This window comes from Populus trichocarpa, chromosome 3 (genome assembly GCF_000002775.5).
Source record: "Populus trichocarpa isolate Nisqually-1 chromosome 3, P.trichocarpa_v4.1, whole genome shotgun sequence".
Classification (NCBI taxonomy): domain Eukaryota; kingdom Viridiplantae; phylum Streptophyta; class Magnoliopsida; order Malpighiales; family Salicaceae; genus Populus; species Populus trichocarpa.
The window spans coordinates 14,772,739-14,791,736 of record NC_037287.2 but is presented as its reverse complement, the minus strand read 5'-3'; the positions used below and the strand labels follow the sequence as shown (position 1 = coordinate 14,791,736).

Below are 18,998 nucleotides of genomic sequence, written 5' to 3'. Positions count from 1 at the left end.
TCACTGGTTTGCATGGCACTTTTGGTCAAGTCACTGGGTCATCAGCTTGTGCTTCGATGAATCATCATTTTGCTTTCAAAATCATGAATGATGTTTTTCTGGCTTTATTTATTGATGAGTTTTAGATAAGGTATGATGCATCTTTAAATACAACCAATTATGAAGCATATATGCATCATGTTCTCTTACCAACTCCATTCATTTTATATATTTACTCAAAGAATCATGTATTTTCTATATAGTATAGTCACCTGAGATCGACAGTTATCATGTCTTCTTTACCTTACGTACTGAGTTTTACTATGTAAATCTGCTCTGGGCTTACAGGCATACTATATAAATCTGCACTGGGCTTACAGGCATTGGAAGCGAAGAAAGTTCATCCCAAACCTTTCACTATCTTTCATCCAAGGATTTAATTTGCTTGCTTATATCACTTTGTTACATTTTGAGTTTCAATGGAGCAAGACAGGAGCCCAGTGCTCAATTAGGTTGACAGGCTAATTGCGAGCTTACCTATATACATTTTATTGTCAAATTGCTCCAAAGAGACAGCTCAGTGGGAACCTGCAGCAGCTTTAAGACTCCCTGTTAAGAAGTTGGAAGCTTAATAAGCCAAGCTCATCTGGAAAACGGGGAGGATGATAATCAGTGAATAAGCGTGATGTTATTATGAAATCATAAATGAATAGATAGATCTATGAATAAAAAAGTAGGCGCATGATACAAGCCTGTTATGATGACGCACTCTATTTTCCTGGAGCTGTTGCTTGAATACAGACTATCGATTTTTGTTGGTGATGTTACATGGATGAAGATTGCTCATGCAAGGATCAGGTATGTAGAGTCTTTAAGGCAGTATTTCTGAACTGGAGATTATGTCAACTTTACTGTTTAGCATACTAATTCGAGATACTTGAGTTTATAAAATGTTCAAATATCTAAAACCGGTCCCAGCCCATAGGTACACCTGCACACACAAGTCCTACACTGTTTACTTTGTCAAATAATGTCTCAGTAGTACCTCTCTCACTTCCTTTTTATGATAGGAAATATTTTTGGGACCGCATCAAGAGTCTCATAAGACTGATAAGAAACTGAATTGTCCTCACCTCTTAAAGATCAATTAGGCTCTGGTTGGGTGGCTTTTCATTTCAACGCAAGGTGATTAAACAACTAATTTTGTCTAGTGACCAAAGTTGGGAAGAGATGGGATAATGTGTCTATTTTAAAAAATATATCAGTGAAGTTTTTTCCTCTTCTAAATTGTGATAAGCTCTAAAATGAATAAAAAAAAATGTCTTTTAATTTCTGGCCAACCAAATTTGTTTGAGAATATAAACATGTGAAACTAAAAACTGTTTTCAGACAATTAGAGGAAATATTATAATGGAAACTGTTTCCAAAATCAAATGCAACCTTGTATATTTGTGTCGGTCTATATCCTATTCAAGTTCTTTCATTTTCTTTGCTGCAAATGCTGATACTCTTGATTGCTTGCGAATGATCCAAATTCCATATCAACTAGGAAAAAGACCTATGCTGTAGGACCCACACATTTACTTTTTGCGCAAAAATTATCAGATTTTCAGTCATTCATTTTCAGCATGGCATGTCATGCTAAAGGTTATTTTGAAAATTGTTTGCTTGCTTTGAAATGTCTCGCCAATAGGAATGTCTGTTCAGCTGCTTTGACTGCTTCAGAAGAGAATCTCCAGCATTGTCAATCCATTTCTTAGCCTCTCATTCTGGCGTGTCTTTGTAAACTTATCATGGAAATATTCATATAAACTCATTATATTCTTTCTACTAACTGGTTCTACCATCCTTTTTGGCAATTTTTTCAATTTTGACCACTTTCATCTCACCAGCTCTTAATAAATTTGTAGTTACACTCTTTTCTCAGATTCAAATATTGGTTGAGCTACAGAGTTATATCATCTTCTTTTAGAGCCAGTATTTTTTCTCAAGTTTTTGCAAAGGTGGAGGGCTGCTAAGTGGTAGCTCACAAACAAGCTTAATCTTGTAAGTTATAGAAATAGCTCTGGCTCCAATTGAGAAGGTAGTCTTAGGTTCAGTTGCCTTTGCAATCTTTTGGATTTTGGCAGTTTTCCCAGCAGTTCCTTTCCTGCCCGTTGGAAGGACAGCAGGTTCCATCCTTGGGGCAATGCTTATGGTTATCTTCAAAGTCATCATCCCTGAGCAAGTGTATTCTGCCATTGACCTCTCTGTACCAGGACTTCTCTTTGGAATCATGGTTGCAAGCATCTATAAAGAAAGAGCAGACATGTTCAGGTGCCTGGGAGTCTTGTTATCATGGAATAGTTGGGGTGCAAAGGGCTTGCTCTGCTGGATCTGCATTGTTTCTTCGATTTTGAGTGTTTTTTTCTCTAATGACATCCTTGTGTCATTCTCACTGAGTTCATATTAAAGATTGCTAGACAAAATAATATTTGACCTGATACTTTCTTGCTTGAGCTGGCTTCAAGTTTGGATATTGGATCCTCTGCAACTCCAATCGGCAACCCTCAAAACTTGATAATTTCTATTCAAAGTGGCATCTCTTTTGAGGAATTCGTATCTGGAATTCTTCCTGCAATGCTTGTGGGTGTCTTTGCGAATGCTTTAATTCTTATATGCATGTTTTGGAGGTTGTTATCTGATGTTCAGGAGGAGGATGCTTTGGATGAAATGATTGCTGAGGAAGATTCAGCTGTCCATCAGAATCTATAAACTCCCTGAGTTCATTGATATAAATAGGGATGGAGGTCATTCCAATACTCTTAAAAACAGATTGAGTGAATTAGATATGTGCAGAGATTCCAGTGGTGAAATCGAACTGTAGAAATTAGTCGTTGCAGAAGAGGAGGCAACTGATGATATGTTTTCTCAAATAGTAGAGGAAATGGAGTAAAGGTTTGCAAGGGATGGGGTACAAGGGACTACGGAAATGATGACTGGTATAGAGTCTGGGCCGCAACATGGAAAGGAAAGACCTGCTGGAAAGATGGAAGAGATCGTCATGGAAGTTGTGTGTTTACCTTGTTACTGTTGGAATGCTGGTTGCTTTTCTAATGGGCTTGAACATGGCTTCAATAGAATAGGAATGCCTTGCAGTCTCTGGAACTTATTGGAGCCTCGTGCATGAATCAATCATTCTCGTGGGATTGCTGTTCTGGTCTTTTTAATTCTTGTTCTCTCAAATGTTGCTTCAAATGTACCAACTGGTAAGTTGATGCCCTGATTTTTCTTTTCTTTTCTCCTTTTTTCGACAATTTGGGGTGGGGGATTTAACTACAGCACTGCAACTTCCAGAGTCTTGGGTTGGTGTGGAGAATGCTTGTTTCATTTCACTGTGCTGGTAGTTTAGAATTTATTTGTTTCTTGTCATTGACCTGTGTTTTTTTTTTCGTGGTCAATCGTCTTTCTCCCCGAATTCATCATAGAAGCGCAATAGTAATTCCCAGTTAATATCACTTCATGGTAGACATTTGAGGTCTCCATCTGGTACTTGTTTTAGAACTTGTGGTTAGATGCAAGCCATCATTTTATACAAAACATGATTGTTATTATTTTATTTTTTTTATTTTGTTGTTGGAGGAGAGGGTTTGGTGGGGGTGAAAAATCCTGTTCAATGGGTTTCAACTTTCAAGAAGGGAGCAGCCTTAAAACATGTTTCGTTCATTGAGATAATCAACTTGAACATGTTTGAAAGTAATGTGTACTTGTTTTCTTTTAACACCAAGAGTATAACATCGATCGATCAAAGCTTCAAACATGCTGGCTCAATGTTAGTTCTTTTTCTTGGAGCAAAGGTAGCAGCTTCTGCCATTGCAGTATCTCCTAACGAAGAGAAGAAAGCTTGGCTCGTCCTGGCATGGGTTAGCACAGTTGCTGGAAACCTCTAATTGTGTGCGAACAGGCTCTTCATGCCCGGCCAGTTACACTATCACATTTTGGAGCCATTTGAAGTTTGGTGTTCCCTCCACGCTTATTGTCACTGCTACTGGTTTAACACTTGTAAAGGGTTGCTTAAGAGTGCGCCGACCCATTCTCTCCGATGTGTTCAGATTCCATGCATGGAATGCACTCGTCGGAGTTGACTGATTGCTTAGACAGTTCTCTCGTTTTTTCTTTTTAATGCAGTAATTTCTGTCAAAACACTATACTAATTACTAAAGGGGTTGTGCACGGTTGTTAGAAACAACACAATCTTGCTCTATCAGCGCAGCTTATTTTTTTATTTTTTTTTAGTTTTGTCATTAAAATTAATGATATATTAGATAAATATAAATTCAAATCCCATCCTTGCCTTTTTTATAAACAAAATTATTTTTTCATTTTGGGGGAAGTAGTATTTTGAAAATAAAATTATAAGAAAAAAACCTCGTCACTGCAGTGCATTTGCAGTGAGAGAGCAGGAATAGAATGATGGGAAGTCGAAAGATCAGACAGCTAATAAGATATCAGAATGTGTGGAAATGTCAAACTCTAGAATGCAAATAAGTTGCTGTAATTGATTACACAACCCACCCACATGGCCAACTGGCCGTGAAGTCCACGCACTCTCATCTGTACAAGGTCCTGAATCTGATTATGTCAGGTCTCACTGGTCCAGTTAATGACACAGCTCGGGATGCTTTCTAACCCTTTTTTATTTCGACAATACAAACTCACTGTGGCTACGTGCCTTATATTTCCGTGGTTCATTCTGCTTTTTAAGCAAACCACAATAAACAATCGGTTTGGTAACAATTAAGAAATCATTTATTGTTGATGAGTCCCATTGCTTTTTTTTGTGTTTAAAACGCAGGAGGATGGGAAGCAATTCTTTGCTGCTTCTTGCATTGCATTGAGAAATTACTTTCACTACTGTTTACTTAAGTGAATAGTGAATACTGTCTTTACTGTTCACGTAAACAGTGGAAACATGCTTCATTGTTCCGGTCGGATTGAGTCCGGTTCAAAACTAAATGCATTGAACCGGGTTCGACTCAGTAAAATAAAAAATAAAAAATTTTATTTTTTATTTTTAGTTGTGTTTTATTAGAAAAACTAGTGTTTAACATTATTCAATGACACTACATAAATTAGACGGGGATCGCTTGATGACGTAACATTTGCAGAATTTGATCGCAATCCCAATTTTATTCCTGATTATATTTTACTTGATGTTGTTGCGCGCTTAAGAAATCAAGTAAACTGTAGTCCTTGTCGGATGTATTTCATACGTGATGGTATTGTAGATAGTTTAATGGAACAACAAAAAATATTTTATATAAAGTATTATTTATTTCATGATGTAATAGCAATAGTTAAATCTACAATATTTAAATTAAAAATCATAAATATTAATAAATATTTTTTAAAATTATTTTATAACCTCAATTTCAAAAGCATTCTTAACCAAACACATTAAACTACTTTTTATTCAACCTCAATTTCAACCATAGTTTTAATTAAACATACATAAGTACCAAACCAACCTCAACCAAAAATACATTTTATAAAATAATTTTTTTCAAACCACAACCACAAAAGCTACCACAATACCAAACACGGCCTTGTTGCAACTTTAAATACTGGAGTCGTTGTCTAACTTGAATGTAAATTCAAAAATAATTTGAATAATCAGTAAAAATATGATTTGATTTTAAATAAATTTCAAGATAATGTTTTTTAATATTAAGATTGTGACATATTAGATCAACCCGAGTTTTGTGGTTTAAGCTGACAAATTTGTTAACTCCACTGAGTTTAACAACTTTTATTTTTTAAACTATATTTTACTTAATAATATAATAACAAAAATAGATGTTCGTAAAATTAAATATCAACTAAATATCAAAATATTTTTTTGAGATTGAGATAATCTCATAGAAAGCAACTTAAAACAAATAATAAATATCAATTATTAAAGGATAAAATTAATTAAAAAAACCAAAAAAAGATTCAATTGAAGAAAAAAAAGGAAAATGGATCGAATTAACAAGAAAAAAATATATTTGACATTGTTATAAAACCTCACCGTACGAATCAACCCTGAAACTTTTTCAATTCTATTAGTAGAGTAATAGTAACTATAGCTTTTGTACCCGTTAACAATTTTGATAAAATATTAAGTGTTAACCCAAAGGCATGTATTAATTATAGTTCTGATAAATCAAACAATTAAGAAGTTATTAATCATCTTGAAATTATATTATAAACATGGAATTACAATGAAGAGATACTGTCTTCAAGATTAGTCTGAGGATGTTCCTATTGCGACTCAAGTCAATTTAGGGACTAATTTGACTCTTCAGATTAACTTCCTACACCAAATATACTATCCTAAATATTGATCCCAAAATTCCCTTAAACACATTTTGTCCACATATAAAAAGCCTAAACCTAGCTATTAGTACATCAGCATCTCAAATCAGTTGTAAGAAGTCAAAGACCATTAATAAATCAAATGTCTTGAATCAGATATAAAAAAACTACTGGGTAGACTTTAGGACCATTGTATACCTAATCTTGTAAGACAAGATTCAAATTTTTGTCTTCTCACGACCATCTCATCTAGTTAGATCATAGGGTATACCAATCTTCTATAATTCAAATATTTTGACTTATTTTCTTTGATGACATATTTTTTAAAATCATCTAGCTTAAACCATCAGGTGTATTAATTATTTTTTTAAAATTTGAATTTCTTGGCCTATTTCTCCTTTGCACCAAATGGTGAACTACTAGCCTCTCGATCTTTCCCTGTAGAAGGTTGATGCATCACTTAAAAAGAAGTAGATTACACCAACTAAAGACTTGAGATTATTTCTTTGTAATTCATTCTTGTGAGTATATATATATGTGTTCATTGTTTTGTAGTAAATCTTATTGCTGAAGTGCAAGTAGCACTATAATTACTTAGATTTTGGTCCTGAGCTTTTGTGTGGGCTCTTTTCTTTAAGGTTTCAATCCTTATCATGTGCAAAAAATCACGTGAGTCCCAACCTTGACCTCACAAAGAGTTTATCCCACGAAAAGATTGGTAGGTTTTGTTCTTGAGCATGTGAAGAAGATCAGATGAGTTTTATCTTGAGCTTGGTGTAAGAGGATTATTGTAGGGGGTTTAAGTTCTAAACCAGTAGAAGAACTTGCTGTAAGGCGTGGTCTAACATGAATAAAAGCATAAGTTTATCGCTTGGAGAGCAGAATAGGCGGTTAGTGATGAACTGTTATAAAATCCATGCTCTTCTCTCTTTTCTATCTCTTTACTCTTTCATACTATCATTTTGTTATGATATGATAGAGTCGGACATTAATTATTTGTATCTAAACTTAAATCCAAGAACTATCCATACCCGAACTCAAAACCTGACAAGTATGAATTTTTAATATCTAAATTAACTCGAAACTCGATCGATCACCCAAACCTGATCAAGTTTTGAGTATCTATTAGTTATCATTAACTTGATTATTGAATATATTAGAAAAATAACATGAGAGTAGCAAATATGACTACAACAAGAACCAAGATAGGGATTAGATTCCTGGATTCAAAGGAGAGTAATTATAAGCAAGCATGTTAATTATTAGTAAACTCTCCAAAGAAATAAAAACGAAAATTAACAAAAGTATACATAAGGATTTCTCTGACTTGAAGTGAAGGCTCTCTCCCATCCACCTATTAAAAAAAGTAAATGCATCATAGAGTATAGACAACTGGGCAGAAAAATAATTAAGAACCTTAGAATAGCCAAAACTATGGGTTGACGGTTCATTAATTTTCCACATCAAAGTATACACGACGGGCAGGGATTAAAGGGCCTGTTTAGCTGATTGCCTGCGCCATAATGCACATTCAACACACCTAGTTAGTTCATAGAAATGTGATTAGGACCACAAACAAGTACTAGCTAGAATCCATTCACTATATTAGCAATGCAATGACTGTACAGGCTCCCACCATTTCTCAGATAATTAGAACTGAACCTCGATCGTCTGTTTCTGCAAAAATTAGCAACTTCCAGGAAAAGAAAAACACAATCAATATAGCCAGCCATAGCTTCCATTTAATTTGTTCTCTTTGATCGATTGGGAGCCTATAAATGTATTCAAGGATCATCCCCCTAAAAACCAGTGCTGGCTATCATAAGTCGATGGTTGCATTATCGATCACACCAAAAACGCTAGTACTTCATCGGACCTTTGCTGGGACCGGCCTAGCCTTTATACAATATTTCTGCATGGAAACTTTGACGTGCGCGCGCTTGTGTGTTGGCCTTGCCACCCTTTTTTATTATATATATATGTATAGAATATAAATATTAACATACAATCTTGTGTCATTTATCCATACTCATAAAACCTAGAATATGAATGTAGACTTGATGGCTCTTTCTTCTTAATATCACAGGTTTTTATTGTGCGATTGTTTAACACTCATCGATCATGACAAAAAAAAAAAAAATTGGTTGGTATTTAATTTTAACATATTATCGACCACACGTATGCTCTTGCAAGTAAATAACCAACATATATTAAAAAATCTAATAGCTTAATTATGAATTTGAACCAGCTATTGGTACCAATCACACTTTGCTGTTGATACTGCTGTGTAAATTATTGCGATTCCAAATTTATCAACATATATTACAGATGGGAGAGAGACGGTTGGCATTAATTTTTAAATTCATGGCCGAAGCATGCTCTATCTTCTCCAAAAATCAACACACAACATAGGACAAAGTATTCTCTTGTTGTTACTATTAAAGAATAATATAAATTATATATTAAGATTTTATTTAATAATTTAAGATTTAATTGATTTCTTTATATGGTATCAAATTAAGTTTTATTAACTAAAAGATTATGAGTTTAAATATTATCATTCTTGGTCTCTTTTATAATCAAAATTAATTAATTGCTCATGATAATATGATTTTTATTTAATTAGTTATTTTAATTTAATCAATTAATGTAAATATTTGGTTGATGCATTTGTAATCATGCTAATTATGTGGTCTATCTTTGATTATTAAATTATTAATTTGTCATAGGATAAGAAAATTAATGAATTAGTCATTGATTAATATTATAGCAACATGAGCATCATATATAAATTTCAATACACCCACAAGGACATTCTTTCCTTCATTTTTAATTTTAATAAAATAAAATTAATACTTTACAATTAGATTGTCACAAATATAAAATATTAGGATGACTATTAAAAATTATGGTTTTGATTTTTTTTTAATAGTTGTAGTTTTCATGCAATTCTTATTTTCTCACTGAAAAAAAAAACTGTTTTTTATATTTTCAACAAATGAATACGTTTTTCAATTCTTGTTAAGAAAATAAAAACTGAAAAAGGAAAAGAAAAACTATTTTTTATTACCAAGCACACCATTACATCTTTGATTACAAAAAATTACCAGTCGTTTTCGGCAATAAAATGACACCGTTGAAACGGGTTTGCAGCAATTAAATGTTAGCCGTTGAAACCTGTCACATGAAGAGGAATCGATTTATATAATCAAAAGTCATGGGATGTCATAAAAGCAGCCGCCGTCTACCTGCCTTTCTCACGTATTATTGTCCTCCATGGAGACCTTGCTTCTTCTTTTATATATATATATATATATATATATATATATATATATATATATATTGTTTCCTCAACTATCCCATTTACTTTTGGTTCTTCATTAAACACAAGAATAAAGGTGAAGGAAATAAAATTAGGTGATCAGCATTTTTCTTTTTCTGAGAGGCTTAATTAGTCATGGTATGATTAATTAAATCATTGATGGTTTAGAGTCATTTGGAAACGCGGTTCAACCTGCGCTTTTAAAGATTTAAATTTTTTTTGTTTAAAATTAATATTTTTTTAGTATTTTTGGATTGTTTTGATGCGCTAATATAAAAAATAATTTTTTAAAAAATAAAAAGACATCATTTTGATGCATTTCTAAATGAAAAACACTTTCAAATATCACAACCGCTACCACAATTCTAAAGAGACATTAATCAACTCATTAGTGAGTATATTTGTTATATGCATTGTCATGATTTCCAACCTTAATCCAATAACAATCAGAGTTTTTTTTTTATCTATTTTTTGATAAATACATTAGTACAACTATATATAGAGATCTAGTTATTCTATTATCTTTTGGAGAAAAAAATATTAAGATTAGTAAATTATTTGGGTATGAAAATAAATATGGAATTAGTTTAGAGATGTGAGTTGACTTAAAAACAAGAAAAATATTGTCTTTAAGGTGACAAAAAGAAAATATAATTGCTTTTTATATTTGTTCTTCATGTAGTAACAAGTTTAAATAAACTTGAAACATTATGATTGTTAATGAAAGAATTATTTTTAAATTAAACTGAATAGTTATTATTTAATTTTATTTTAATAGTTATAAATATTAAAATTAATTAAATGTCCAAGTAACATCTTTTGATATTATAATAAATATCAATTTAATAGCATTAGAAAGTCCACTAGGAGAATTCATTTATCGTGCTTCTCACTTAATTTATTACGTAATAAAAACCCAAACTAGAAAGAAAATATTTCTTTCAAAATAAATATCTTCTCCTTTTTTATACTTGTCCAAGAACAACACCGGAAAAAAAAAACATAATCAAAGAAAAGGATATTGACTAGTCATGATTTGTGTTAACTTTTTTTTTTTTATTGGATTCGAGGAAACCTCACTTCTCGGAAAGCGCACTTTGTGGGTCCAGGTGAGCGAGTAAAACCCCGACTGTCCCAGGCTCTTTCAAGAGGTGCACGCCCTGACTCGAACACGAGACCTGCTGTGCAGATCTCAAGCCCTTTGCCATCATGATTTGTGTTAACGTGCATGGCATGGATGGTTTTTTTTTTTTTTTTGGGTTAAACAACTTGTAAGGTCTTAAACAGTAGCTTTTTTTTGTTTTTTTATTAATATAAATATTGGAATTAATTTATGTATATTTCAACTAATTTTATAAATTTTAAAATTAATATAATTATATAAAAATCTAGTGAGCATGACGTTTGAAAATAAATTCGGGATGGCAGATCCGGACCAGAGTTAAGTGACACCACTTAGCTCGTTTATGTGTCGAAAGTGGGGTAGGGATTTTGCCTTGTAAAACTCTTCAACGACTTCTGTTGGCAATTAATGGCCGAATTTATAATTTATATATCATCGTGGTTTTGAACCAGTGAGGTCCAGTGAGAGAGAGGATGGTCGACTATAAATGATATGAAATTCAACAACATATTCTGGCATTATTTATTGCTTCTCTGTTGATTTCTCTAACCAGTACTCTTGATCGCTATATAAAATTTCACTTTCCTTTTCATTACTCACACATCTCTCCTTCTTCCTCTCATTTCTTCTTCCCCTTCTCCATCCTCCATAAATTAACTCTATGTCTCGCCCCCCTCCTCCATGCATCACATCCCTTCATGCCCTACCTTCCATTCTCGAGAGTACTTCTTGATAAAAAGATTGATTCAAGAAACAAACCCATATCTGATCTGGGTTTTGTTTCTTTTTGCCCATTTTCAAGTCTTAGCTTCAAATTTACTAGTTCAAGCTTGAGAGTTACACCCCACCAAACTCCACATTTTCGCTTCTATTTTTTGGGTTACGTACTAGTTTGATTTTGGTCTTATTATATGTTCAAGTTGTTTGAGTCTTGGGGCATGGATATATCGACGGCTTCGATGATTCTAACAGCAGTGGTTACTTACTTGATTTGGTTGAGTTTCATCTCGCGGTCAATGAAGGGTCCACGTGTATGGCCTCTATTCGGCAGCCTTCCTGGTCTCATTTGGCACTCTAGTCGCATGCATGATTGGATCGCAGACAACCTCCGCAAGTGTGGCGGCACGTACCAGACATGCGTAGTTGCAATTCCCTTATTAGCCCGGAGGCAAAGCCTCGTGACTGTCACGTGCGACCCCAAGAACCTAGAGCATATCTTGAAAGCCAGGTTTGATAATTACCCAAAAGGACCCAATTGGCAGTCTGTGTTCCATGATTTGCTTGGTGATGGCATCTTCAACTCAGATGGTGAAACGTGGTTGTTCCAGCGCAAGACGGCAGCACTTGAATTTACCACCCGGACACTACGCCAAGCCATGGCTAGGTGGGTGAGCCGAGCCATCAAGCACCGCTTTTGCCCTATACTTGAGTCGGCTCAACAACAGGCCAAGCCGGTCGATCTTCAAGACATGCTACTTAGGCTCACTTTTGATAACATTTGTGGATTGGCTTTTGGCAAGGATCCACAAACATTGTCACTGGAATTTCCTGAGAATGGCTTTGCAGTGTCTTTCGACACAGCCACGGAAGCTACATTGCAGCGCTTCATTTTGCCAGAAATAGTGTGGAAGTTGAGGAAAAGTCTTCGGCTTGGTATGGAAATGAGCTTGAGCCAAAGCATTGACCACATAGACGCATACTTGTCTGACATCATCAATACACGAAAGCTCGAATTGGTTAATCAGCAGAAAGGTGGCAATGAGAACCCACATGACGACTTGTTGTCTAGGTTTATGAAGAAGAAGGAATCCTACTCGGACAAATTTCTTCAACACGTGGCATTAAATTTTATCCTAGCTGGACGTGACACGTCATCAACGGCGCTGAGCTGGTTCTTCTGGCTTGTGAGTCAGAATCCAAAAGTGGAAGAGAAAATCCTCATTGAAATTTGCACCGTTTTGATGGAGACACGTGGCAATGATACGCGCAAGTGGTTGGAGGAGCCATTAGTGTTTGAAGAAGTTGACCGACTGACCTACCTCAAGGCAGCATTATCTGAGACCTTAAGGCTCTACCCTTCTGTGCCACAAGACTCAAAGCATGTAGTTGCCGATGATGTTTTGCCCAGTGGAGCTTTTGTTCCGGCAGGATCATCCATAACCTACTCAATATATGCAGTTGGTCGGATGGAATTTATCTGGGGTGATGATTGCCTAGAATTCAAGCCGGAAAGATGGTTATCCTTGGATGGCAAGAAAATCGAGGTGCCGGATTCTTACAGGTTTCTCGCGTTTAATGCAGGTCCAAGGATTTGTTTAGGCAAGGATTTGGCTTATTTGCAAATGAAGTCAATCGCGGCAGCTTTGTTGTTGCGCCACCGGATCTCAGTGGTGCCGGGCCACCGTGTTGAGCAAAAAATGTCACTGACATTGTTTATGAAGTATGGTCTGATGGTTAACGTGCACCCAAGGGACCTGAGGCCTATAGTGGAAAAGGTATGCAAAAATGCTCTTACAAATAGCAATCATGCTTGTGGGATTGAATCGACCACTCCTGTTTCTTAAAGAAATATAATTATTGGTGAATACATGTAACCACTGATTTACAAAGGCCAGCAGATTTTTGCCGCGTGGATACTTCAGAGTGTTTGTCCTGGGAAATCATCGTTGGTATATCTGTCAGGTTTTCTAGTTTCTTACATGCATGTACTACTACTAGTATGGGGTCGGAGTGATCATGAGTTTGTGTTTTTTTTTTTTTTTGAGTGACTCTGTATGTAATATAAGCTGCCAATTAACTAGGCAAGTACACAAGTCTTTGTACTTGGCACGTATGATATATATTAATTTATATAAATAAAATGAAGTTGTGGTTGCATACTTGATTATTTTTATATTTTAAAAGTGTTTTTTTTAAAAAAAAATTTATTTAATTAACTATTAATTTATATTTTATGCTAATAATTAAAAATAAATTTTTAAAAAATAAAAAATATTATTTTAATTTATTTTTAAATAAAAAATATATTAAAAACAATTATTATCACAATACTAAACAAGATTATCTTTAAATTTGATAGTTCTTTTTATTAAAATCATCACAATTTGCTCAACTTTTACAAATATATATCCTTAAAAGATCATTGGGATTCAAGACCCTGATACAATAAATAAATAAATCTGGTTTTCTCAAGAGACTGGAGTACTCCTCCGCAAGAACATCCATTGAAGCATGAATATCTTTAAATTTTAATTTCAAAGTAAGATATTCATATGCATGCATGGCCCAAATTGATCAGATAAGAGATTAGACAATCTTTGAGAGATTGAGACGTTAGGCAAGCTCGATTTAATTACTCGGTGGCTTGGTGCCTATAATTGTTAATTTCGTGTGGATTGGAGGATTGACGGACGCAACTAGGCAAGCAAATATATATCCCACTAAAGACTCCCACAACATGTTCAGTCACTCTCGTAATTGCCTGTCGTGCAAGCAATCGATATCCGTGTTGAAATATATGGTAAGGTTTTCCACCAGAGGTATGCTCGCCATGAGATTAAGGCCATGTGCAATGTATATGCGAAGGATTTCATCGTTGAAAAGGCAGTTTCGTTTTTCATTTCTTGCTCTCGATCGGTGTTCCAATTTTTCAGACCAAGCATTACGTTCTGTCTCAAAACAATTCATTTCTTAAAGAACTACGTGCGTAGTGCCTTATTTAGCCTTGAAGTAATACGCACTCTTAAAAATCAATTCTCGTCATGTTTTGAATTCATTCCCTCAAACACAAGGTAAATGTATAGATTGTGCTGTAATTTTGTCCAGAAATAAATTTAGTTTTGTTCAGTACATAAATTATTTTAAGGAAGGCCAACTTATGACTAAGTATAATGTCAATCGACACCCCTCGATGAAAAAACAAATTAGGATTATACTGGGATTATTAATCCAAATTTAAGTTTTTGAATGTCATGTATTCATCAAATTAATGACTTTACTGAAGGTATTTAAAAAATAATTATTGAATGCTATTGAGCGAATATTAAATTGGCTTTTTTCCCTTCCCTTTTCAAGAATTTTACATTGCATTGAAAAGAAATTTTATGATCATCACGCAATTTTTTTTATATAATACAATTGTAATTTGTTTTTTATTTTATATATCATGTTTGTGCTAATTACATGAATCTGTTTTTTTTTTAATGACTCTAATATGATGAATTGTTACTATGAATTCGTTTAGTTGGCAATTAACCTGACGTTTTAAGTTAATTATTTATTATAGACAAGGGTCCTTAATTGACCCTACTACTGAAGAAAGTATTTTGGCTAAGCCACTGTCTGAAAAATATTGGTTGGTGTAAGGAAAAATCTAAGATGAAAGACGTAGAATTGAGAACTTTTTTTCTAATTTTATAAATATGTCAAGAATATTTTTTTAAGACAAAAAAAGATAAATTTCCTTTTAAGAATTAATCAAACTAAATTGTTTCATTAGTTTTGCTAAATTCATTTTATATCCCACCGATCTAATCCAGACACACACACACACACACATGCACACAATCTGATTAAATATTTATGTAGTTTTTTATCAATAAAATTTAAATAAAAAACTTACATCATTTGTAAATAAAAAGATATTTCAAAAAAACTTATATATAATATATTATATGTACTGATATATCTGATCTAAGTATATTATATGTACTTAATATAATATATTATATAATTTAGAATTTTAAGGCACTTGATTTTTGAAAAAAAAAGCACTAAAAATTATATCACATGATTTGATATTTTTATTTAGAGTGTAGATCATAAAATTTAATATAATCTCTATATTAAAATAAAATCTTAAATAACTCAATGGACATCGAAATATGTTGATCTGATATCATAGACATTTTAATTACTTTATGTTACATAAAAATATACGTACAGTGTACATCTTAAAAGAAAGCTTATAATACTAATTTTCATTTAGTCGAAACAAAAATAATTAACAATAAAATAAAAATACTGTACAAATTTTTCATCCAAATTCTTTTTCTCGTCACCTTTTCTATTATGTAACATATAATTAAAGAGACCACCTTTACCTTTTATTGTATAGAAACCTTGCTTTAATTATCATTGAAATTAAAGCAATCAAGTACTGACATTAAATTAAAACAATAGGCAAAATGTCAATTACGGTAATGTACGAGACTATGTTACCATTTTATTATAATGGTCATAATAAATGTTTGGGCTTCTCTGGAGACGGAAAACCGATATTTTAGTATTAATGAAATTAATTTTTTTCTTTTTTAAAAATTATATATATGTGTGCGTGTCTCTCTCTCTCTCTCTCTCTCTCAATAATTTAGGCAAATACTCTATATTTATGCTTGTGTTTGGATTAATTATTCATCTTTATTCAATGAACTTGATAACTAATATCTACCAAGTTTCAAGTTAATTATATATACTGGTTGTGTAGAAAAATTAAATATTTATTTTTTTATTAGACGACGTGTTATATTTATGTATGATTTATATTATTAAATAAATTATCTTGAAAGATACATTTAAAATGTTTTTTTTAATGAAAACTCCTTCACTTTTTATATTCATGTATGATTTATATTACTAAATAAATTATCTTGAAATATATATTAAAGTGTTTTTTAAATGAAAATTCCCTTAGGAAACCACTTTTCTTTTTTACCAATTTGGCTTTGATCTATTTCAGGATTTACTTCTACCAATTTATTTAAAAAATGATAAAAAAAAAACTTGAGTGAGAGTTTTGTTTGCTTTATCTTTAAGGGTATCAAAATAATTATATTATTCTAAAAAAATAAAAATAAAAAAACTTCATTGAGTAGTAGACATTAGATTATTTTATTCCTAAGTTAAATGAATAATTTTTACTTATAAAAAAAGATGAAATTATCAATCTAACCTCATACAATTTATAAAAGATAATTGTGTCATAGTAAAAAGATTATATTGTCCTCAATGCCTAGTTTAAAGTTTTTGGTTCAAGAAAAATTTCATAATTACAGTAATTTAATGAATAGTAATTTGTATCCTAGAGATAGAGTGATTTCTCATTCACCTTTAGTATTTTTTTAATGTACTAGCTTTCTATGTTTAATAATTTTTTTTGTCAAAAACATGTAAACTTATGAAAATTTTAAACAAATTAAAAATATGGACTTCTTAAATATAAAAAGAATATAAATTTTAATTGTTAAGCAATTTCAAAATTTTTTATTTTTAAAGAATTTCTTAAACATATTCAATAATCTTAATTTGAGTATTTTGAACTATTTTATTCCATAAAAAAAATTTAAGGTTTATGTTTTTTTATTAAAATAATTATTTTTTGTTAAACATTTTAAAAGTTTTAATGATTGAGTATTTTCAAAACTTTTTTATTTTTTAAAATTGTTGAAAAATTATTTTAGAAGCCATTAATTTTTTAATCCTGAAACATTTTCAAAAATCTTTATTTTTTAAACACAATTAATGCTTTTTATTTCTTAAGCATTTCCCAAATGTTTATTGGTATTTATTTGCAATTTTGTACAATTGAGTTGAATTGACTAAATCTTACAAATAAAGGGTAAATTATAATAAAAAGAATTCAAAAGGAATAATTTGCTAAATATACAAACATGTAAAGGAAAACGTGGAGCCGAATAATAAACCAATACAAGTCAACTAAAGAAAAATCAGGATGAGATTAAAGCATGTTTGAGATCGTGGTAGCGGTTGCGGTTCAAAATGCTTTTTATTTAAAAATATATTAAAATAATATTTTTTTATTTTTTAAAAATCAAGTTTGATATTAGCAAATCAAAACGATATAAAAATATAAAAAAAATAATTTTTAATAAAAAAATCAAAATTTTAAAAAACATGATTTACACCGCGTTTTTAAACAGGTTTTAAATCACTGTGACCTTACAAATTTCAAATTATCCTGGCTAATCTAAATGTTCGAACACTACCCGGGGGAATTTGGAGGAAAATATAGAGCTGAATAATAAACCAATAAAACAAACTAGTAGCCGTTAAGTGGATGAAAATCAAGAAGAGATTAAAGAAGATAAATGATATAATATTTCTGTTCTTATTTAAAATTTTGAAATCACAACAATTTAGCTAGTTATTATGTTGTCCTAGAACTTTATAAGAATCACTCTTGTACCATGTTTCTTTTTATCCTCTGTTTCTTTCCCTAATAACACTCTGATTTTTCCTTACAAAACATAATAATGATTTTGAGGGTTTTTTTTCATTAATCAGTGGAATGAATTGAAGATTTCTTCATGTTCTTCTTTTTTTACATGATAGATAATTAATGTAAAAGACAAAAAAAAATAAAAAATGGAACATTCCCCCACCTGATAATCATTTCAGTAAATGCAATTGAAATTTGAAAGGCGGTCCCATGAATCTTGAGGTTTTCTTCTCCCTTGTAAAACTCTTTTCTACAGAATAATTAATATTATCGTGGACCGTTTTATTTTTTTGAAAAAAATTATAAAGTAAGCTGGCAAACAAGGTATTATTGAGCAACTTGTCTGTTATGTTTCAATAAAAATAAGTTCTGGTGGATCTAGCTAGTAACACATGGTTGGTGAGATGATTATACTTCAACTGTTGGCTTGGTGGACAGCATATAAAGCCCTTGAAATTCCTCTTACCTTTTTCTTCCCTGATTCCGTGTTATTTTATCATCACTTCCTCGTTTACCAGTGGAGTAATAATTATTTTTTAAAATATATTTTATTTAGAAATATATTTAATAATATATATTTTTTTCAAACAATATTTTTAATATCATTACATCAAAATAATATAAAGATATAATTTTAAATAAAAAATTTAAATTTTTTAAAAAACATAATTTTAAACGCGTTTCTAAACAAACAATTATATATAAAAAAGCACATAATGTTTATCAAGAAAAAAAATATTGATGTTTGTATCAATTATCCTAGCTGAATAGATCCTATTTCAAATAAAGTTTTAGGAATTAAAATAAAATCAGCTGTAATTAGTAAGTTTTTGTTTTTATCGAGTAACGAGATTAGTCGAGGTACACGCAAGTTAGTCTGGACACTCATTTTAATAATAATAAAAATTCAAGTTTGTAATGAAAATAAAATTATTATAAATTCTATTTTTTTTCAAATACAAGCCACGTATCACATATTGGATCTAACCTTCACATGCGAA

The 18,998-nt window shown here is 31.8% G+C and overlaps 1 protein-coding gene and 1 pseudogene across 1 annotated transcript; both read left to right on the top strand.

The window, feature by feature from the left end:
- The first annotated feature begins 739 nt into the window (after positions 1–739).
- On the top strand, positions 740–4,212 carry LOC112327005 (silicon efflux transporter LSI2-like; annotated as a pseudogene).
- A 7,030-nt stretch (positions 4,213–11,242) lies between these two features.
- LOC7458180 (cytochrome P450 86A7) lies at positions 11,243–13,639 on the top strand. The gene has a single exon (XM_002304466.4). It carries the CDS (start codon positions 11,672–11,674, stop codon positions 13,322–13,324), a length of 1,653 nt encoding a protein of 550 aa, XP_002304502.3. The 5' UTR covers positions 11,243–11,671; the 3' UTR covers positions 13,325–13,639.
- The last annotated feature ends 5,359 nt before the right edge of the window (positions 13,640–18,998 follow it).